Source organism: Anarrhichthys ocellatus, unplaced genomic scaffold (genome assembly GCF_004355925.1).
Source record: "Anarrhichthys ocellatus isolate YVR2014 unplaced genomic scaffold, GSC_Weel_1.0 scaffold24, whole genome shotgun sequence".
NCBI lineage: Eukaryota > Metazoa > Chordata > Actinopteri > Perciformes > Anarhichadidae > Anarrhichthys > Anarrhichthys ocellatus.
Window position 1 is genome coordinate 9,532,463 of NW_022280054.1, and position 23,130 is coordinate 9,555,592.

Here is a 23,130-nt window from a genome sequence, read left to right on the forward strand (position 1 = left end):
AATGTAATATTGCAAGTATAAAAACCTGTACAAAGTCATAATGTACAGTCTATAAGCACAACAGAAGTCTGCCTGGTCAAGGGGCCTATAGCTCAGTTTAGCCACGAGTCCCCCTGGTGGGTTAATCCAGCCCTGATTTAGTCAAAACCCCTCCCAGCCACCGTAGCCCCATGCAGACGCGGTAGCACCTCCCACCTCCCCGTCAATGTATTGGTTATATTATCAAAGAGCAATAGAACACACGTTGCGATGCATCGATGGAGAAGAAGAATAAGAAGAAGACGACACTCCTGGGAGAGTGTACTGCTTATTCTGATGGTACTTCGTGATTCTGTGGATCTTGTGAACTGATCATATTTTCTTGTATGAGGATCACAGACTACAGGGGCCGCGAGTGGCCATTGAGGGTTCAGTGGTGAGCAGGCTCTCACGTGCACCTCACTCTGTCCCATAATTGTGTGTGTTAGGTGTTTTTTGCACTATTTTATAATTTTACATTTTCTTCTTCAGTTTGCAGGGCACGTGCACGGTGAGTAATCCCTCTATCACCATCTTTCATTTTTACTACCATTGTACCATTAAAATAGTATTTTATGAACTGATATATTGAAACTGTTTAATAGCTTAGTAATTGTCTAATTAAAATGGTGTGCTTGTTTTTACTTGTATTTTTTTGTAAATCTTGCACTCTTGGGAGATACTTCTCTCTCCTTCTGTTTTCCGACTTCCAATCGTATAATTTTTATTTTTTCATTTATAGTATTTCTATTGTTTTATTCATTTTTTTCCTTATTGGCTGAAACAAAACTGCAGTGTGCACATCTGCAGGATATTGAAGCGGACTTGCCTTAGTTCCTCCCTGCTAAGCTGGAGTGCTGCATAGACTTGTACTCACTCTCTTTGTCACTTCAATCATGAACAGTGAACTTCAAGAATTGAGCGACTCGGTCCGGCAACTTCGGACTGATGAGGATCAGCCCAATTCAGCGAACAGCCAACTGGCATCCAGATCCCGGTAGCCCGATTGGTTCTCCACACACTGTTCACAAAGGAACCTGTCCGTTCCGTACTTTATATTCCCAGCTTTTCTCCAAGATCGGTACTGTTGCTCAAAATGTTATGCATCTTTGCAACAAAGTTTATTTTGCTAGGAAACAGCAGATGTCACTGTAAGAGCTTTCACATTCCTCCCTGAGTGCTGTGTCATGTTCTCGAGGGACGGCAGCAGAGCTTTCCTCCTGATTGTCGCGCCACTAGGACATTTGCTAGAGTAATGAGATTGTACTGAAAAAAGTCTTGGTTCTGATTCTGTTCTAAGTTTACCCAGGTAACAACACCCCTACATCATTAGAGGTCAACCCCCTTCTTTCTAGATCTTCTTCCAAGATGCTTGAGCCCCTGAAGTCTTGCGAGACCCCCCCCCCCCGCCCTGAACCCGGAAGTGCAGGAAATGCCATGATGTAACCGGTTCATCTGTGCCAAATTCACTTGCAACGTGTGTCCAGCCCCCTGTCCTGATGAGGTAACATTTACCTGTGGATGTACTGTAAGTATTGATGTCATTGTTTTTTAAATCATGCTGTGGTCACAATGTTCGCTTGTGAGGTGCAGTCTGAAATGTATAACGACTGTGACACCGATACTCTTCCTGTGATCCGTATTAGAATATAAAGTGTATTAATGACAAATAGTCTTTACATTAACCCCATGTAAAGTATATAAGACAGTTACAATAGCGCCATTACAGCCACTCCAATATATTTACATCAAAACACGTGACATACCGCCAATAAATTAATAAAACAATTAACTGTTAAACATAATAAATAATAGTCAATTTCAACTCATTTGCACATCAATATTTACAATTGTAATATTTATATACTACACAGATTCTTACTATTCCATTAAAGGAACAGTGTGTAACATTTAGGGGGATTAATTGGCTGAAATGAAATATGATATTTATAACCATGTTTTTATTATTGTATAATGACCTGAAACTAAAGTCGATAAAGCCATTTATTCAAGGATCATTAATTGTCATTATGCAACACAGGGATGCACAACGAAATTCTGTTGTAGCCCATTTATATCACAACAAACATGACAAACCATCCATAAACAGTAGAACATTGATGTAGCGCGTTTTCTGAATTTGCACCAACAAAAACAATTCATGAAGAAATTCCTGGGAGCTACCGGCTGCAGCATGTACATACGCCGCCGTTGCCATCGCTAAATATGATATTATATCTAAATAGGGAGCGGGTCCTCTTCCATGGAGTCTTCCAAAATCGTACACACTGTTCCTTGTCAACAAGGCAGGGAGCTCTAGATGTCACACTTACTATTCCACAAATTCTTAGCAAATTTAACTTTTAAAAATCACATAATTCATGTAACTTAATACATGTGTTGTTGCTCTATATGGATATTGTAAATCAGTTAATTTATTGACTCCTAATTAGCGAAAATCGCAGTTCTGTCTCTCTGTACTGATTTCTACCAATATCTACGCATTCAAATTGCGCGCCATGTACTTCCTGGAACTATCTGAAGTCTACGTGAATGGCGTGGCGATCAAGCATTTTGAACTTTCGTTGACGCAACTCTCTTTATACAGCTTGAGGTAAACCAACCACAGGGCCAACAAGTCAGAGAGAGTATTTGTTGTCTAATGGTGACCTAACAGCAGTGCCTGAGGAGCCCTTTGATGAATCACTCAGTGCCTTAGTACACTGACAGGCCCAGCCCATTGGAGTGCAACTACAGAAGTAGTACCTGTCAGAAGTGTAAGAGCAAGGAAGGATGTTTACAACACCAAGCAGGGCCTGGGTGTAAAACGTTGTTGCTTTCAAAATAAAAGCCGCTGCATAAAAATAGCCTATAAAAATAAAAGCGTACAATCTGTCAGCAGTTACGTCTCAGAGAACTGGATAATGACATTTGAGCTGGCCCATTCGATATAGCCTATAAGGGGTACATACATGGTAATGTTAAACCTTGTATTTCAATGTGGGTTTTATTTTGAAACTTGTGAAGGGAAGTCTCTTTGATTTTGGACGTCTTGACACGTCCCCACCCATAGAACTCTCAAGCGTCATGTACACACTTGCCATAAAAGTGCACAGGTAGGTTCGACAGACCAGACGTGGGTCCCTTGACAGAGGAGAGGTCTGGACCATAATGGAGTCCCCCCTGCTCAAAGGTGTGCTGTCTTTTTATTATTAGTTGTTTCTTAGCAATCTACTTCGTTTGCAAAGTGTGTATTTAATTTGATTGTGGCTAGTCTCTTTCATTTCAGCAAGAAAGCTAATGATCCATGTGTTGCTTTTTTATGATAAAGGTGTTTCTATGACAGATATAGTCTATTTACACAAAACAGAACACCTTGTCGTCTTTCCTTTTACTGTTAGGGTGTGGCGCTTTCTGGATTGTTTTAATAGTTAGGCAATTGGCTGGATTTACGGAAAAAGGAACTATTTCTTTAATTCATCACCTTTATGATTGATTTTTTAAATCTGACAGTCCGTTTAAGTAAGTTGGACAATAAGGAAGTGCAGGTTGCTACAACAGCTGATCCTCCATAATGATACTGGTGGCTCATCAGCTGAGCTAATAGGATTCTAAATGTAAAAACGGTCACCCTGTACTGTGTAGCTCCAGTTGGAGCAGGCGCTGCATGTGTGCAGCAGCCAGCGGCCGTCTCTCCTGGTGGTTTGCAGCCCCTTGCTGAGGTAGTGGAGCCTGAAGACCTGGACAAGGTGGAGGGAAACAAGAGCCAACCTGGACAGTCTGCAGGAGAAAAAGATGGAAAGGTGAGCAGCAGCGGCATTTTAAAAGCACAGAACAACCATTTGAATAAAAGGTGCATGGACCGATGTTACTTTTTCCACCAGATATTCAAGACACTTAACTATTCATTACTTGTAAGGCAAGGCAAGTTTATCTGTATAGCACATTTCAACAACAAGGCAATTCAAAGTGCTTCACATAAAACCATCAAAAACATCAAAACATAAGGCAAAAGAAAAGGAGATTTAAAAACAATTAAAAACATTGATTGAAACATTAAAAACAGTAGTTATAGTTATGATTTCATGACACAATAAAAAGATACATGTGAATTACACTGGCAACTGCAAAATGATTAATTGCATGAAGGTAAAGTTTAGCAATTGTAACGGTAATGTTAATGTGTAATTATGCCCACTAGTCTGAATTCTAAAGATTGTGTGAGGGACATAGTAGATCATTCTTTTCTCTGTCACCAGGAGCTGCACACATGTGACAGCTCTCTGTCCTCCTCGGACAGCGAGGATGAGGGTATCTGCAAGAAAGACGAGAAGAAGAAGAAAAAGAAGAAGCTGAAGAAGAAGACGAAGAAGAAGAAGAAAGTATGTTATTGAGTGTTTTCTTGAAAACTCTTCGTCATGTTCCGCCAATGAAAGTTAAACAGACTATGTTGGGACGGTGCTGCTGAACAACCAACAGTCTCCTTATATCTAATACGATTAAATCATGTCGATCCCACGGCTTCTTGAGGGTGTTGCCTTGATTGTAGGCCACACATGTGAGGCAGAAGTCATGTCTTCTGACTGACGAGGGAAGTACAATGTGGCCTGCACCTAGCAACAGCCGGACAAACAGGAGAGGACTATGAAAGGAATTAATTAGTTTATAACGCAGATCAACTGTCACTTTTGCTTTGATTGGCTCGTGGCGCTGCTGGAATGGGTGTGTGTGCTCTTGTGCGTCTGTGTGATAAAATGGTTGCTTGTGCAGTTTTATAAGTGTGTGAAGAGCCTCTCCCTTCTGCTGCCATCTACACCGCCTGCTCTCAGCGGTTACGACTAAGCCTCGCCGCAGTGTGTTCGTAGTGACTCATTGGTTTAGTTTTTCATTTATCACTTTCACCCACAAAGGAACGTGTATAGAAACCTGTTCAATTGAGTTGATCAACAACTTCCCTGCTTCTTTCTTAACAGGATTCCAGCTCATCATCTTCCTCCTCCAGTAGCTCTTCAGAGAGTGACAGCGAGGTGAGTTGCGGTTATGGCATAGGTGCTGCTCAAGGATCACATACAGTGGGTACGGAAAGTATTCAGACCCCTTTAAATTTTCCACTCTTTGTTTCATTGCAGCCATTTGCTAAAATCAAAAAAGTTCATTTTATTTCTCATTAATGTACACTCAGCACCCCATCTTGACAGAAAAAAACAGAAATGTAGAAATTTATTAAAAAAGAAAAACTGAAATATCACATGGTCATACGTATTCAGACCCTTTGCTCAGTATTGAGTAGAAGCACCCTTTTGAGCTAGTACAGCCATGAGTCTTCTTGGGAATGATGCAACAAGTTTTTCACACCTGGATTTGGGGATCCTCTGCCATTCTTCCTTGCAGATCCTCTCCAGTTCCGTCAGGTTTGATGGTGAACGTTGGTGGACAGCCATTTTCAGGTCTCTCCAGAGATGCTCAATTGGGTTTAGGTCAGGGCTCTGGCTGGGCCAGTCAAGAATGGTCACAGAGTTGTTCCGAAGCCACTCCTTTGTTATTTTAGCTGTGTGCTTAGGGTCATTGTCTTGTTGGAAGGTGAACCTTCGGCCCAGTCTGAGGTCCAGAGCACTCTGGAAGAGGTTTTCTTCCAGGATATCTCTGTACTTGGCCGCATTCAACTTTCCTTCAATTGCAACCAGTCGTCCTGTCCCTGCAGCTGAAAAACACCCCCATAGCATGATGCTGCCACCACCATGTTTCACTGTTGGGATTGTATTGGGCAGGTGATGAGCAGTGCCTGGTTTTCTCCACACATACCGCTTAGAATTAACGCCAAAAAGTTCAATCTTAGTCTCATCAGACCAGAGAATCTTATTTCTCATAGTCTGGGAGTCCTTCATGTGTTTTTTGGCAAACTCTATGTGGGCTTTCATATGTCTTGCACTGAGGAGAGGCCTCCCTCGGGCCACTCTGCCATAAAGCCCCGACTGGTGGAGGGCTGCAGTGATAGTTGACTTTGTGGAACTTTCTCCCATCTCCCTACTGCATCTCTGGAGCTCAGCCACAGTGATCTTTGGGTTCTAGGAAGAGTTCTGGTCATCCCAAACTTCTTCCATTTAAGGATTATGGAGGCCACTGTGCTCTTAGGAACCTTGAGTGCTGCAGAAATTCTTTTGTAACCTTGGCCAGATCTGTGCCTTGCCACAATTCTGTCTCTGAGCTCCTTGGGCAGTTCCTTCGACCTCATGATTCTCATTTTCTCTGACATGCACTGTGAGCTGTAAGGTCTTATATAGACAGGTGTGTGCCTTTCCTAATCAAGTCCAATCAGTTTAATTAAACACAGCTGGACTCCAATGAAGGAGTAGAACCATGTCAAGGAGGATCAGAAGAAATGGACAGCATGTGAGTTAAATATGAGTGTCACAGCAAAGGGTCTGAATACTTATGACCATGTGATATTTCAGTTTTTCTTTTTTAATAAATTTGCAAACATTTCTACATTTCTGTTTTTTTCTGTCAAGATGGGGTGCTGAGTGTACATTAATGAGAAATAAAATGAACTTTTTTGATTTTAGCAAATGGCTGCAATGAAACAAATAGTGAAAAATTTAAAGGGGTCTGAATACTTTCCGTACCCACTGTAGGTGTATAGAATGACATTGCATCCATGCAACTCCTGTCTTGCTCTAACACGTCACGCACACATTGCTGTCATAACATGCATTTCAAACCCACAGAGCCCTGCCTGAGACTCACTCGTGACAAGGAAAATGTTTTGTTTTGCAAAGTGTGTGATGCTTGATGCACAGCATCCAGGATTCTCTCAGTTGAAACCAACGTGTTTCCTTTCAAAACGAGCTCAAGAGACTTGTCGGAGTGACGTTTTTTTACGATGCAGTTTTGTTTATGTAAATCCTTCACAAGTCTTTCCTGTACCATTGCTAAATTAAGTCCTTGGCCACAAGCACAAACAATTTCCCATCAGCTCACAGGGGATTGATAGTCCCTTCCAACTATGTCACTGCCTCAGGTGAGGATAGTGTCAAAGCTAACAATACACTCTGTTATGAGAATATTTAGGCGGCAATGGCTTTTGAATTGACCGTATTTAGAAACCTAAAAAAGGAGCTTTTATTATGTCTTTTGGCAAGTTAGGGGATCTGCAAATCAACCTTCCCCAGGCGTGAATTGTCAAGAGTTTCAGCTTTTGAATTAGCTCTAATCCAAAACTTATCCGCTTCAGTATTCACCTCTTTTGTCTAGTTTAGCTTGGAGTGACTGCAGTCACACGATGGTGTGATGTCTTGCTGGTTCTCTAAAGGGCGTGGGTGGAAAATCAGGTGATTCAGGAAAAGCCAGCGACGAGCTTTTAACACAAGAGACGCCAACTGAGTTTGCATTCCACAAATGGGCCACCGCCCATTGGTGGACCTCTGATCACACGTACCGCTTAGCAATAAAAAAAAAAAGCGTTGAGACAAAAAAATGAATCACAAGAGTAGAAAATGGGAAAAGTAGGTGTACCATATTGGAATGCATTTCACCCTGGGCTGTGGGCGGAGGCTCCAGGATCTGATAGCAGGTGGTAACTGACAGGACAGGAACACACCCATTGACAATGTGTTAAACAACTTCCATATCTACCACAGCATGTCACATCATTACAATTGCATATACTGTATGCTTATGCATCCAGTATGTGTGTAATGATAGCCACTTGTACAATCTGTGCATATCAACACTCGTGTATTGTTTTTTGCTGCATTTCCAAAGGTGAATGTTTGTTATCTACCTGTAGTGAAGGCAGAGAATTCTTAATGGGTAACTAGTAGGTGACACCCAATCCTGATTCTGATATATACAGTATTTGCAAGTGCAACACTCACTTTTCAAACAAGCTTCATACACGAGGAGACATACAGTAGAAGTTTTAAAATATCCAAACGTACTGTTGTGAAAGAATCAACATGTCCTCGCAGGATGACAAGAAGAAGAAAAAGAAGAGGAAGAAGATCGAAGAAGGAGAGAACGTCTGGTACGACACTGTCATCATATCGAGTAAGCGCAACACAACGTTTCTCATTTATTATTATGTGAAACTGGTTTATTATGCTCTCAAGAGGATAATGTCTTTCCTGGTTCTGTGCATTCTCCTTAATAAATACAAATACTGCTTATCATATTCCCCACCCCATGTACGTTTGCATGTATGCTTGTATTCCAAAATCTTTAAAAAGCATTTCTCAGGTTCTTTGCAAGAAGTTGATTTCAGTTCATCTCTCGTTATATTACTTAGATTATTGTAGGTTAGAGGTCAGCCTGGTGGGCATGTATTGTAGGTGGAGTCTTGCTTGTCTTATAAGTGAGTTCAGAGCCTTCAGTCATAACACGGCCTCTCAAGACACCCACATTCGCTCATTATTTGGTCATAATGGTCTGGACTGACAGTTTAAGTGTACAATGACACAGAAGAGACTAAGCCACCAGTCGGTCAAACTCTGACATGCACAGTCTGATATTTATTATCGGCCATGTGGTCCTGTTCTACAGTAGTAAAACAAAAGTCTACAAAGCTCTGTGTTTATACATTTTAATTTATTTCGTAAAGAAAATTTAGAGGGCTGTAATTACATTGAACAATATTCACAATTGTGTTGATTGTCTATAAATATCCTTTTTTATTCTGCCGACCATTTGATTAAAGAAATGTCTCTCAGCTGACAAAGCATGGAACTGTTATTTTCAACTTATTGAATGTTCTCAGGTCCTGGTGGCCACATGGAGCAGCAGTGTGCAGACGGTATGAAGATAAGCAAGGTGAGAGAGATTAATTAAACCTTCTTCTATTTTACAACATGCTGTTTGCTGGTAGAGTAGTCATCATGGAATGTTTGTCCTTGTCTTGCTTCAGAATTTCAACTCGTCAGATGACGAGGATGACAAGAAGAAAGAGAAAAAGAAGAAGAAGAAGAAGGACAAGAAGACAAAGAAGAAGAAAAAGAAGAAGGTATGTACACATTTTCAACAATACATCAGATTATACAATAATAACTGTTTATTTCTTAAGCTTAGTTTTTATTGTTTTCATGGAAATGAGAAGACTGTACAGAACTGAAATGGGGAGTTCAGGGGAGTTTGAATTTCAAGGGCCAGCATTTTTTCTATATTTTTTTAAAATGCTGTAAATCCTCTCTTGTGCCACATCCTACTGACATTGTCATCCAGAGACGGAGGGAAAACTGGGTTGTTGCAAGGAGAAAGTATTTGAATTGCTTGAACTCTGTAGTGGCATTTAGACTGTGTCCATATTAGCACTGATTAAATACAGGGATATGAATTCGATTAGACAGGCGCAGGCCAGCGCCGTACCGCTGGTCTGAACGAAGTTTCCTCCATCTGCACCCAGGTAGGGTCCCAGTCGTTCAGGCCATAATCATAACGGGGCTGGTACAGGATGCTGGGTATATGTGCTGCCCAATAATATACTTTAAATTTGGAAGGGCAAAAGTAACTGTTTTGTTGGACAAGCTCACGTCATTAAATATTACTTGTAATGAAAACAATGAAACATTAAAATATGAATTACATTTATTATGTTATTGAATATCTACCGTACTTCCTCTGTCCCAGGATTCGTCCTCATCTGACAGTTCATCCTCTGACAGTGAGGATGAAAAGAAGAAGAAGAAGAAAAAGAAGAAGAAGAAGAAGAAGAAGGTATGATTTGTTTGACTCTATGCAGTTGCAATATTGTTGGGTTTCAACTGTCTGTTGGACGTGTGTAAATACAAATGATCAAAACGGATTCTTTAATTGTTTTGTTCTTCTTTCAAAGGACTCCAGCTCCTCTTCCTCAGATAGCTCTTCATCGTCCTCCTCTGACAGCGAGGATGACAAGAAGAAAAAGAAGAAAAAGGACAAGAAGAAGAAGAAAAAGAAAGACAAGAAAAAGGTAATGCAAACGAGCCTCTTGCTTCTAAATACATAAAGTGCTGCTGTTACTTACTGTGTCAATTAAGATTGGAAGGATTGTGCAGAAATTATACAGTAATACATATACAACTATGATGACTGATTCTTTATCTGTAGAGATTAACAGTTGTTTTTTCCTTGACACAGGATTCCAGCTCCTCATCTTCATCCTCATCTTCTGACAGTGACAAAGATGAGAAGAAGAAGAAGAAGAAGAAGGACAAGAAAAAGAAGAAGAAGAAGAAGAAGGACAAGAAAAAGGTGAACAGCCCTTATTGTATTCTTTTTTTTAAAAGTCTGAAGCTTCTCAATGATTCCGTATGTTTTCAGGTCAGGGGTGAGGCTGCTCCTCTCGTGAACCTCGCGGGGCATTCTACTTATTGTAGGAATGCTGAGTCAGGATACATTTTTCTTTTTTTTCTTTTCTGCACACATGAGGCTTAGTTTTCATTATGTTAAGAACGAATGCACAACTGTAAAGCAGCGTGTGTTCACTTTGTAATAAATAAACAAACCACATTCTCCAACAGTGCACACGCCCTCTGAGAAACCCTTATGTGTGTGCATGCAGTGCACCGTTAAGAGGAAGTACAGGGTGCAGTTTAAGCAGTAAACCTGAGCGTGATTTTGTTTGTGACTTCCACAGGATGAAGAGCAGAATGAGCTCTGCAGTGTTACTGCTCTTTCAGCTGCCGGTGAGTGTTTCACTTTTAAGTGACTGAAAAATAAAAAGACAGAATGATCAGAGCAACAAATAGACATCTCGATCATTGCGTTCTTGAGGTTGATGCAGTATTGCTGGACTTTTCTGCAGATGGTGAGGCTGCAGGACCATGTGCTGATGGCGAGAAGAAGAAAGATGAATGTGCTGACAAGGTGAAATACTCACACATAATGCGTACGTGCCAAACATGTATGCGCAGATGCACTAAAAGTCATTGCTTTCTTTTGTCATGACAGGCCAAGAAAGCAACAGAAGAAGGCAAACTGTCCTCTGCAATGGCTGGTATGTGTGCTACTGAAGCTCTTAAACACACCACACATACTGTATGTTGGAGGCTTTGTTAAAGTGTTGTTGGTTTGGTGGTAATGGTGCTTCCTGTCCAGCAGGGGGAGCAAAGGCCTTCCCCGATGGTATTGAGGAAGGCAATCTGAGTGATGACGAGGGCGAAGGAGGGGAGGAGAAGGATAAGAAGAAGAAGTTGAAGAAGAAGAAGAAGGAAAAGGTGATTATACTATGTACATGCTGCACCTTTCAAACAGAATGAGGCATTGCAGCTGTTATTGTGCGTTGTCACCACCGTGTACTGATGCAACATTTACGGCAACATATAGTTATGATAAAGGATAATCAACATCACCAAAAAAAACTTTTCTGTTTTGTTACAGGATTCTGGCTCATCCTCAGACAGTGATGATGACAAGAAGAAGAAGAAGAAGAAGAAGGAAAAGGTATACACAGCCGTGATGATGTTTTTGTTTTTTAATTATATCACACAAATAAATAGGGATGTATATTGTATGTTTCCTTTTTGTATCGTGGCACACGGTAAATTTAGTTTATTTGTATAAAACGGATCCATGAGTTAACCTGCGTGCAGGCTTGGTGAATTAAAAAAGTTAAATTGTCTGCTTGTGGAAATCAATGTGAATATTTGTATTTGATCTGATCCATAGGACTCCTCCTCTTCTTCATCTGATAGCTCTTCCTCAGATAGCGAAGATGACAAGAAGAAAAAGAAGAAGAAGAAGAAGGATAAGGTTTGTATAATATACACTTCTGTATATTATATTTATGTATGTGTGTCGTTTATTGTTATTGTATCATCCTCGGCTCTCTCTGTCTTTATAGGATTCAGACTCCTCCTCTTCTTCATCCTCTGATAGTGAAGAGGACAAGAAGAAGAAGAAGAAAAAGAAGAAGACCAAGAAGAAGAAGGATAAGGTCTGTGTTTATAACATGACTCTATATTACATTGTTTTGTAATTGTGCTGTTATTATAGTGTTATTATATCATCCTCGGCTCTCTCTCTGAACAGGACTCCTCCTCATCATCATCTGATAGTGAAGAGGAGAAGAAGAAGAAAAAGAAGAAGAAGACAAAGAAGAAGAAGGATAAGGTTTGTGTCTACAACACTTCTCTATATTACATTTTTGTAATTGTGCTGTTATTATGGTGTTATTATATCATCCTCGGCTCTATCTCTGAACAGGACTCCTCCTCATCATCATCTGATAGTGAAGAGGAGAAGAAGAAGAAGAAAAAGAAGAAGAAGACAAAGAAGAAGAAGGATAAGGTTTGTGTTTACAACACTTCTGTACATTACTTTTTTTAGGTGTATTGTTTAATGTTAATACGTATTCATCTGCTCTCTTTATAGGATTCCAGCTCTTCCTCCTCTGGTAATGAAGATGACAAGAAGAAAAAGAAGAAGAAGAAAAAGAAGAAGAAGAAGGTAAAACCATGTGAAAACGTGAATGAATGAGTCTTAATGAACCTGGATGCACTTCTGTGACTGACTGACTGACTCACTGATATCCTTTTTTTCTAGAAGGCCAGCTCTTCTGACGATGGCTCCTCTTCTTCCTCCTCTTCCTCTGATAGTGACGATGACAAGGTAAGATGAAACACACAGATATTACGGTCCCTACTTCGTGAATTATTCATCAGTAACCAAGTTTACGAAGTTAACAGAGATAAACGGCAACACAATTCATCATGAGTACATGTCTTTTTCTTACTTTAGAAGAAGAAGAAAAAGAAAGATAAGAAGAAGAAGAAGGATAAGAAGAAGAAGGTGAGAACATCTCATCTTTGTTTTTGGTTGATTATATGAGTTACAACATTTGTTCATTAACAACTTGTTATATGTGACATTTCCTGTAAAAAGTACTGTTGATGATCTTTGGTCAGTGACGTGAAACAGCTGAATGACCATGTGAGCATGTGTGCATGAGGTGGTGTGATGACTAAACGTTTTTGTTTCTCTTTCTGTCCAGGATTCTTCTTCTGAATCGTCCAGCGATTCTTCTAGTGATGACGATAAGAAGAAAAAGAAGAAGAAGGATAAGAAGAAAAAGAAAGACAAGAAGAAGGTAAAACAATGTGAATGTGTTGTATGTGTCCAGTGCAGCCTCCTGCTTAATATATTTGTACGTTCCCTGTGTATATCAAGATGGGATGTCTTTAATGATACAGTAACACAATTACCATATTCGCATCCATCAAGGACTCTGATTCTTCTAGCAGTGATGATGACAAGAAGAAGAAAAAGAAGAAGGACAAAAAGAAGGTGAACTATTGTAAAGTACGGAGAAACACATGTATGCTATTTTTTTGTTTTACAAAACATAGTTGATGGAGTGTTCCGTGCTTTATATTTGAGCAGGACTCGAGCTCCGGTCCATCGGGTTCATCTGATGGTTGCAGTGGCAGTGACAAGGAGAATAAAAAGGACAAGAAGGACAAGAAGAAGAAGAAGAAAAAGGTGAAATACTTGTGAAATGGGATTATCATCAGATGATGTCTGTCTATATCTATGTGAAGTTAAAATGACTTCATTTTTTCCTGTTTGGCCTTCAGAGTTCTGGCTCATCAGGAAGTGAAACTGACAAGAAGAAAAAGAGTGTAAGTTTACTGCATGAAGTTTTTACTTACGGCGTAAGTAAAAACCGACGCCGTGATCTTCCCCTCAGTGTCTTATTCACCTTCCGTAACTCGATTTTCCGTTGACACTATCCTTCATGTGGTGGTTATTGATTTCATTGCAGGCAAGCCCTGATGGCGAGCAAAGCGGCGAGCCAAAAACAGAAGTTTCAGGATCAGGTGGCGGCGGACTTTCACCCAGTGGCAGCTGCTCTAAGCCTGGTGCTGCTCCTGGCACTGCTACTGTCGTCTCCTTCGTGCCACTCCCCTCCAAGCCTGTTGTGAAGCTGGATCCTCTTAGTACTTCAGCTTTCTCCAAGCCCTCTGTCCCTGGTTCCTCTGCTCCTGGTTCCTCTGTCCCTGGCTCCTATGTTACTGGCTCCTATGTTCCTGGTTCCTCTTTCACTGGTTCCTCTGTCTCCAAGCCCTCTGTTCCTGGTTCCTCTTTCACTGGTTCCTCTGTCTCCAAGCCCTCTGTCCATGGCTCCTCTGTCCATGGCTCCTATGTCCCTGGGTCCTCTGTCCATGGCTCCTCTGTCCCTGGCTCCTCTGTCCATGGCTCCTATGTCCCTGGCTCCTCTGTCCATGGCTCCTATGTCCCTGGCTCCTCTGTCCATGTCTCCTCTGTCCATAGCTCCTATGTCCCTGGCTCCACACTGAATTTTGGAGATAGGGCCCCCAATCGCAGACCTCCCAGCCCCATGGAATCACTGATGGGGAGCCCACGGAGGTATGGAGAGGGAGGGACCCGTTCCACCTCCCATCTCACCTCTAGTGACCTATTGAAAGGCCCCAAGCCTTAGCAATAATGAGATGTCATAGATCAAAGTACATGTTACAGATATTTTTTAAAAGCACAGCTTATATGACACTGGAGGATGTTGAACGTTATGATGAGATAACCTAACGATACCCTGATTTCATGCAAGAAAAATATGATGACTCATCTGGTGGAAAACAGAGGTTACTGTGTAAAGACGCATTGTGTCACGATGGAAATGTTCAAGTTGAGGAATATAATTATACCATTAAAGAAATGATGATTGTATTTTTTATTAATAAAAAGCACATTTGTGGATTTTTTTTCACAATCACATGAAAAAATACAATGAAAAATCCTCACTGCAGAATAAATCAATATGATTCTATTTGTTTTGTTTCTTGTCTCCTGTTTATGCTGCCTTCAGGTACTCCTGCATCTCAGGTTCTTCAGGAACAGAACAAGAACGCTCTGGATTTAGACATTTATTTTGGGGCTTTTGAATGAAGAAGGAAATGAGAATAAAGCTTCTAACGGCTGTTTTACAAAAACAGTTGGTAACGCTTTAGATTAGTCTGTAAATTTACAGTGAAAATATTGAAGGTGTAAATATGTAGTATGCCAGTGAAATACTAACTGAAAACACTAATTCCGGTGTGACCGAGGGTTGCTTTATTTTATAGCCTGCACATTATATTAGAGGTCATTCTCCCATATTTTCATTACTTTGTCTTGGTTAGTGTACTATCACTTTGAAATAACATCAGCTGGGAATTATATGTGCTACATTGCACCCTTCTCCCCAGACGAAGCCTTGAATCCACCGCGAGGTCATTTCTTTAAAAATGATCTTCAAACGTTAATTTAAAATATTCAAGACTGATAAGGGTTGCTCTGCATAATGCTATTTAATGCATTCGTTGTTTTTTTAAACTTTTGTTTAACTTCATATGCAGGGATTTTACTTGCAATGGAGTATTGATGCTCCTACTTTTGGAGGGGTGGGATTGGAGCTCTCTCCAGGTGTGTCTCTGCCCCCCCCTAGAGGGGATTCAACAACCTACACAGCCTTAAACATTTTGCAACTCTGTATTCTCAGCCTGCATTGGAAAACTTCTCCAGTGAATGTGAAGGCCATGTGACATGCAGGTGAATGTTGAACCCAGCGGGAGCGGTGGTTGGGGGGCGTGTTTTGGGTCACGTGTTTCAGGTGCTGTCAATCCCAGGTCTCCTGTGTCTTGTGAGTGAGTCTCATTTGTTTGGTGAAGCGCGCAGCACGAAAAGGAGTCCCGATGTCTTTCGATCTGTGTTCAGGTAGGCTCAACTTTATGTTGACTATTTTAGGAGGAAGACTTTGAATGTTAGTCTAATTCTAAGCTAATTGAAGAGCAACAGGTATTTTAGGCCAGCTTCAGGTCTCCTACGTGGCAGGTAAATTATCTGATGTATGCGTTACCAAACAAAAAGAGTGAAACCAAAGACTATTAGCTGTACTGCTGTTGTGTAAAGAGTTTGCTTTTGTCACTAGGATTTTGTTTACCAATTGTCTCTTTTGCGCGTGTGCAGCTTTAGGTGGGGAGGAAGAAGAGGTGAAGAAGGGAGAAGCTCAGAAGGATGAGATTACTTGGCTCTGGAACAAGGATAAGGTATGTGGTTTTGTATGTGTACATAACAAAGATGCGTATGCAGGCTAGGTGATACGCACAAGAGCTTCTCCAGGTACTGAGGAGTAATACTTTGCAACTACTTGTGATTTCAGCTGTTTTTTTTGTTGTTTTTGTTTTTGTTTACAGCAACTGCTTCTGTTAAATCTGCTTCATGTCCCTTCAACCCTTAAGACTAACCCAACGCAATCAATGATTTATTCAAAGTCAGCTTTTGTCATTTTTAGGAGGGCAGCAAGTCTGACAAAGGCGACAAGTCCGACAAAAAGCACAAGTCTGACAAAGGCGACAAGTCCGACAAAAAGCACAAGTCTGACAAAGGCGACAAGTCTGACAAAGGCGACAAGTCCGACAAAAAGCACAAGTCCGACAAAAAGTACAAGGACGGACACTGCCGAGAACACAAGAAGAAGGACAAGAAGAGAAGTGAACATTGTGAAGGAAAGAAATCAGGATCCGAATCCTCATCCTCATCATCCTCCTCAGGCGGATCCTCCAGCAGTGATGAGGTAGGCCAAACTGTGCAGTTCATTTTAAGAGATTTCTTGCTAATTCAATTTTTAATATAGAATTTAACACAGACTTTAATCACCTCCCAGTGTTCAGTTTGTATAAGTGTTCCCACGATACACTTCCGTTGTTTGTTGACCTCAAGACCTTTCAATCGCTCAAAAGCAATAAAATGCAGCTCAACAGGTAACACACCCATCACACCTCACGCCAAAGGTCGGTGTGCGTAGAACAAGGTACCAGTTTTAATCAGGTGTGACACACCTCACTGGTTTGTGTGTGCTGTGTTATTTATAGCTCATGTTGTTCATGCAGCCAAACTTCTGTCTTTGTTTCAGCTTTATTCAGAGGAAACCGAACAGAGCATGTCGGTCGTATTTGTATGAATAGGTTTACCACGCAAATGACAGAAGCAAAAGGGTAAAGAACCGAGCCTCAGGGTGGGGGAAAAGGGTCAGATAGTGGAGTCATAAAAGAGCTGTTGTTGACTCATCGTCTCCATGACAGTGAACTGCTGTTATGTTGAATCTGACGATTCATACATTAAAGGTACAGAAGGTGCTGTGGCATTTACGATGCTTTTTAATAAATCATGTATTCTTTCTGCAGCAGCACTTTAGAATACAGCTTACAGTGTGAGTATTTGGACTAACGGTACACCCGCACAGTACATAATGATGGATAGGCTGCGATGGAACTAGATGTGAAGTGAGGGAAAAGGGAGGAGCACACCTAATGCCAAAACCACATACAATATGCAAATCATTTCCAAAGTGTCCCTCAACAACAACAGCAACAACAGCAGCTGTTGATGGTGGACCTTTGTGACCTGGACCTCTCGAGGATGATCATGCTGGCCGTGATATTTGAAGAAGTACCTGGTGCCTAAATGTATACTTTAAAAATACCTACAGTATACATTTTTATTCAGTTCCCACATTGTCACACCCTCATTACCTGACATCACAAGTTGTTCCCTCGTACCTACGTGTCGGCCTATGTATCAGAACATACTGTGCTGGTACACCTTAAGTACAAAGAGTTGCACTGTAAATAGGGAAGGGTCTTAGCTTTACGTTTCCGGCCCTTTCTGAAGTAACATCATTGTCCTTTTTTTGTCATTACAGGAATGATGCTTCCTGGGAGAATGGACTGCTCTGTTAGTCTCTTATCATCTTGTCTATTTAACAAAATGACGATGTGCAGTTGTACCAACTCCCCTTCCTGTCCTTGCATTTTGACAAATTTGGCCTTGGGGATGAATAAAGTATATTTCTATTATATTGTGATGTGTAAATGAATCTGCCGATTCACAAAAATAAATGTTTGAACACTTCTTTTTCCCATCAAGTTCTGTTGTCAAGTGTGTTTATTTCACCATAACATAGGAGTGCAGATTTATATTTTAAGAGTACAAAACACAAACACGATGTTTGTCGTTATAAGTGATTGTAATACATTTTGTTGAGATAACAAACCAGAAAACCTTTCGCTTTAGAAAAATAAACAGAAATCAATTGTGGTTTTAAAAAAAAAAGTCACTGTTGGATAAATGTAGTGGAGTGAAAAATATTTTCATTCCACCAAAAGTAATACAAAATACAATCATATTTCAAAAACTGGTTAGCCAATTGGTGACTAAGGTTACATTTGTTTAGTGTTTTGTTGCAGTAGTGGAGGAGATTTTAAAGGTTGGCAAATTAAAGTAAACCTGTGCCGTTGTATTTTGTTTACGCCTTGCATGTGAGAAAGGACCCATTTCAGTCGGTGAATCTTGCTCAAAGGTAAAGCTTTTTGGTTTTAGTCTTACGTTTTAGTATCTAATACTCCTGTTTTTGATTTAGTGAATTCTCTTGTAAATGCACTCCCTGTTTGTGAGAGAGCTCCTTCAGTTCTACTGTAATAAACACTGGTAATTATAAGACATGACATACAAGCTGTTCTACATTCTCTAACATGAGTTTTCATTGTTGAAAGGAGAGAGTACACCCTGTTCCCCAATTATTTAATCAAACCATAATTATAGATACTGCTATGTTCAGTCACAGCCTTCTCTCCAGGCGGAGCCCTTTATTCCCAGCAACAACAATAACACCATATTATTATTAATAAAAGTACTACTTATTTGGAACTGTTAACATCGTAACTTCCCAAATAATATATTTTGGAAGTGTTTCAGAATATTTGAAATGAAATCTGCTACAAATGCTTCCCCATTTTATGCAGAGGGGAATATATATATTTCTGTAATGAAACTCTCAAAAAAGGCCATTCTTCATAATGACTACTTGTTACTTTGGATACTTTAATTATATTTACCTTGACTTGTTCACACCACACAATAATTAGCCCTGCTTAGACTTGCCACTGTACAGGTTTCTAATGTGCGTATAATTGTGTGTCTCCATCTGCACTGAACCCAGACGGAGCGGTGGTTTGGGGGCGTGGTTAGGTTCAAAACGCGTGGTTTAGGTGCGGTAATCCAGGTACTTATATTTGAGTCTTTGTAATAACTGGGGTTTGTGAAAGTACACGAGCAGGAGACACAATGCCAGGTAAGCTCAAATTTATGTTGACTAAGGCTTTGAATGCTTGTCTTTTTTAAATTCCCGGTAACACTTGATGAGCCACGGGCATTTTAGAGGCATGCTTCGCACCTGACAACTTTAATCATTATCTAATATGCTTTAGAAAAAATGTAAATGTGTAAGCAAAGTCTAAGCAAGCTGTATTTTATTTGTAGCTGTTCTCTTGATGTATAAAGAGTTTTATTTTGTCACAGGATACTTCTTTTTATTATCACTTTAATTCTAACCTGATACACTTTTTCATTCTGACCTGAACAGATAAAAAGAAGGATAAGGTGAGAGCTTTGGATGTGTAGATCACAAGTGTAGTATATGAATCTAGTCATTCTGTGACTGCAATAAAACTGCAATAAAAAAAAATTCCTTTTCCATTAAGTCTTTTTAATCTGCTTAATTATGATTCCTGGACTCAAACAATTCCTAAGACTAAAACAAACACAATCAGTTATTTATTCAACTGTCAAACTTTTTGCCGTTTTTAGGGAGAATGCAAGGGGAAGCATGACAAAAAGGAGAAGTCAAGTCACAAAGGCGGCAAAGGAAAGAAGAAGGACAAGAAGGACAAGGATGGAAAGTGTGAGGGGAAAGGTTCCGGCTCAGGCTCAGACTCCTCATCTTCAGGCTCCAGCAGTGATGAGGTAGGCACAATGTTACAGCTCATTTTTAGAGATCTCTTGCCATTTACATTTTTGATAGAAATGAACTTTACTCTAGGCCTTGCTGGGTTTGCGTTTTTGTCAAAGTCTTCCCAAGTTACTGTAAAGTAGTCGAAAAATGCAGCTGAGCAGGTAAGATGCCTGTCAAACCTAGTTTCAAAGGTTGGGGCCGGGTAAACATCAGGTGTGACCCACATTACCAGTTTTAGCTATGGGTGTGACACACCACGCCCTCCTGTGTGTGTATGCTGTTTTCTTTTTTTTGTTTGTTTTGCCTCACGCTGCTGCCACAACGATTCATACCCTACAGATACTGAAGGAGCTGTGGCATTTAAGATGTTATTAATAATTCATGTCTCCTCTCTGAGTAACAGCGTTGTCCTTTTTGTCATTTCAGGAATAAAGCTGAGACCGGACTGCTGTCAGTGTCTTACGACCCTGCCTATTAACAAAATGAGTCTGAAGTAACTTTCCCTCCTGTCCTTTCATTGATGTCAAAGAAACATGCTGGTCTTGTGTAAACAAGCCTGCTGATTCCTAGAAGTAAATGTTCTGCCACCGAAATGCAAGAGTTCCACTGTCAAAATAAAGTGCATTTTCTTCACCACAAGATGGAAGTGTTATTATTTCTTTAAGCTCAATCAAAGTTAAAAGTGCAATTATTTTAAAGGAGTTTTATTTTCAAGATTTATATTTTAAGAGTGTCGTTTGTCACCGTAATAGATTTTATTCAATTTTGTTGAAAAGACAAAACAGAAATTAAAACAAAGTATAAGTAAATGTATCATATGGGGGTGACTGTGGCTAAGATAGCAGGGCCGTCCTTCAATCAGAGGGTTGGCGGTTCAATCCCCGGCTCCGGCTCTGCTAGTCACATGTCGATGTGTCACTTAACCCCAAAATTGCTCCCGTAGCTGTGCTTACGGTGTAGAAATGTGATAGAATCTGAATTGTAAGTCGCTTTGGATAAAAGCATCTGCTAAATGACTGTAAGGTAATATTTAATGTAGTCGTTTCTCATTGATAATTGTTAAATAGTTGTTTTGGATTGAAAATTGAAAACCTCAGCGAATGTGTAACGGCTGACACTGTCACTGTCATCGGACCAGAGGTGGAAGTATTTAGATCCTTAAACCTTTACTCACAGCAACTTTAAGTAAAAGTTAAAAGTAATAAGGGAGGTCATCTATCTAGAAATAAATATAACGCAGCATCAACCATCACACAATAGTTTGTCCTACTCAGAGTTGCCACTGTGCAGGTTTGTAATGTGCACATAATTCCTAACTCTGATGTCTCCGCCTGCACTTTAAAGCAGCTCCTGAAGTAAATACAAACAGTTAACCCAGAGGGAGAGTGTGTGTGTGTGTGGGTGTGTGTGTGTGTGTGTGGGGGGGGGGGGGGCGTGGCTATGTCACATGGTTACGATACGGTTGATCCAGGTTACCTGTGAGTGTCACTGAGGATAATTGTTTGGAAAAGCGCAAAACAGGAGTCGCTATGTCTTTCTTTTCAGGTAGGCTCAAATCTACGTTGACTGTATTTCGGGGGAATATCTTGAGTGTGAATGCTTGTCTCTGTTGAGTTTTACAACATTTCTCAAGTCTATGAAGAGCAACAGGCATTTGTAGTGCAGGGTAGTGTGTGTGGCTCAAGGCTCACACTGTTGTCAAGTGAAAATCTTCCAGATCTGCATTTTTAGCATGTTATCCTGCTGCCAAGCGTCTACTATCTCATCACCTTTAAGCTACCTTCCCCTCACTTTGTTGCAGCTTTATTCAGAGGAAACAGAACACGTTGTATGAATAATAGGTTTACCAAGCAAAAGAGTAAAGAACCAAGCCCAGGGAGGTAGAGAAGGGAAACAGGTCAGATAGTGGAGTCATAAAAGAGTTGTTGTTGACTCATCGCCTCAATGGAAGTGAACTGTTAAACCTGTCATGGGCTGACTGGACATTCCTGCTCCAAAATGTAAAGTTTTTTTGGTGTTATGACTCATGCTGGTGCCACTACATTGTAAGATACTGAAGGAACTGCAGTACTTAAAGGCGTGATTTAATAAATCATGTGTCCTTTCTGCAGTAACAGCACTGTCCCTTTTGTCATTTCAGAACTGATGCTTCATGGGAGAACGGACTGCTCTGTTCGTCTCTTATGATCTTCTCTGTTGACAATGAGGAGTGTGGATTAGTGCCACCTTGTCTTTGTGTCTTTTCATTGGTGTGACAGAAACATAAATGTTCTGACAACAAAATGCCTTTTTTTTACGAGTTCTTCTGTCAAGTGAAGTGTGTTTTCTTCGCCACAAGATGGCAGTGTTCTCTCTTTTTGCAGGTTAATAACAGTTTTGAAGTCCCAGTCGAAGATCAGAGCAGTTTTATTTTGAAGATTTATATTTACAGAACACACAAAAAAATAAATAGGAAAAGTTGTTTTGTTATTGTAATTGATTTTAATAAATTTTGAACATAAATATATTTTCTTCAGATAAAGAATAAATCAATGAATCACGTTTGATGTTGTCATTTTATTTGGATACGTGTCATTTCTTGTCATTGAAAGAAGCCACAGCATAAAAATGTTCTTCTTACATATAAAAGTTTAACATTTAAATTTTTGCTCAATTTAAAACACTGAAGTAAAATGTAGCTCTTAATATACTTTATTGCTATTACTGATTTTAAGGTTGTAGGAGTTGATGCAATTTTATTCTATAAAAAGAAGGAAAATCACAATATTTCCCTCTAACGTGGAATAGGAAAAGAAGTATAAAGCAGTGTAAAATGGAAGTAAAGGACAAGTACTTAATAATTGTACTCAAGTACAGTGCTTGAGTAAATACATTAAAACTTGTATTCCATCACTGCAGTGGACACACTGTAGAGTAAGTGAAGCCTCTCAATAATGGCTGATACGACTCAAAAAACACACCATGCAGCCCCAAACAAAGGATAACCCGTCATACCCGACAGCAGTATTGAAGTTGTCATGAACTCCGGCCAGGAGTGTCAGGAGGAGAGAACTACAACATTTAGCACAGAGGATCTCCTTCTGGTCTTTTGAATCTTTTATGCGGGTGAAGAAAAAAGAAAAATGAAGCAGTTTCAAAAAGGAATCAATAATAAATCAAGCGTGCATCTTTCTGGGGCTGCTGAGGAAACCCAATTCATCCATCATGTTTTAACCTTTATTTCATTTTAGGGAATATTGAAGGGAGACATCAGTGGATGATTTACAACATTTGCTTACTTGTATGAGGTTTCTTTTGTGCCAAAAGTGTGTGTATTTTCAGAAGGGCATGTTTTTCACCTTACTGCCTTACTGTTG

At 40.1% G+C, this 23,130-nt stretch overlaps 2 protein-coding genes and 1 long non-coding RNA gene across 3 annotated transcripts; all 3 read left to right on the plus strand.

Moving 5' to 3' along the window:
• Nucleotides 1–3,189: 3,189 nt before the first annotated feature.
• LOC116390870 (dentin sialophosphoprotein-like) lies at nt 3,190–14,740 on the plus strand. The gene is made up of 21 exons (XM_031860988.1): nt 3,190–3,211; nt 3,664–3,821; nt 4,992–5,045; nt 7,986–8,064; nt 8,771–8,823; nt 8,918–9,013; nt 9,637–9,723; nt 9,842–9,958; nt 10,126–10,162; nt 10,309–10,315; nt 10,625–10,673; nt 11,368–11,430; nt 11,656–11,739; nt 12,361–12,435; nt 12,532–12,597; nt 12,727–12,777; nt 12,980–13,075; nt 13,210–13,272; nt 13,369–13,467; nt 13,563–13,607; nt 13,751–14,740. The coding sequence occupies exons 1-21, from the start codon at nt 3,190–3,192 to the stop codon at nt 14,426–14,428; spliced, it is 2,079 nt and encodes a 692-aa protein (XP_031716848.1). The 3' UTR covers nt 14,429–14,740.
• Nucleotides 14,741–15,637: 897 nt separating this feature from the next.
• On the plus strand, nt 15,638–17,909 carry LOC116391079 (protein PXR1-like). Its single transcript, XM_031861331.1, has 4 exons — nt 15,638–15,699; nt 15,952–16,031; nt 16,277–16,558; nt 17,687–17,909. Exons 1-4 carry the CDS (start codon nt 15,678–15,680, stop codon nt 17,690–17,692), a joined length of 390 nt encoding a protein of 129 aa, XP_031717191.1. The 5' UTR covers nt 15,638–15,677; the 3' UTR covers nt 17,693–17,909.
• Nucleotides 17,910–19,086: 1,177 nt separating this feature from the next.
• LOC116390617 (uncharacterized) lies at nt 19,087–20,405 on the plus strand. Its single transcript, XR_004213183.1, has 4 exons — nt 19,087–19,114; nt 19,406–19,422; nt 19,630–19,785; nt 20,201–20,405. It is a non-coding gene; the product is annotated as an uncharacterized LOC116390617 (long non-coding RNA).
• Nucleotides 20,406–23,130: the final 2,725 nt, after the last annotated feature.

What these genes read in the sequence shown, in the direction of transcription:
- LOC116390870 (XM_031860988.1), top strand. Translation starts at nt 3,190, where the DNA reads ATGGAGTCCCCCCTGCTCAAAG. An exon ending in CTTCAGAGAGTGACAGCGAG is followed by an intron (nt 5,046 to 7,985) that starts GTGAGTTGCGGT and finishes ATGTCCTCGCAG; the next exon opens with GATGACAAGAAGAAGAAAAA. An exon ending in CGACACTGTCATCATATCGA is followed by an intron (nt 8,065 to 8,770) that starts GTAAGCGCAACA and finishes GAATGTTCTCAG; the next exon opens with GTCCTGGTGGCCACATGGAG.
- LOC116391079 (XM_031861331.1), top strand. Translation starts at nt 15,678, where the DNA reads ATGTCTTTCGATCTGTGTTCAG. An exon ending in GTCTTTCGATCTGTGTTCAG is followed by an intron (nt 15,700 to 15,951) that starts GTAGGCTCAACT and finishes GCGCGTGTGCAG; the next exon opens with CTTTAGGTGGGGAGGAAGAA. An exon ending in GGCTCTGGAACAAGGATAAG is followed by an intron (nt 16,032 to 16,276) that starts GTATGTGGTTTT and finishes TGTCATTTTTAG; the next exon opens with GAGGGCAGCAAGTCTGACAA.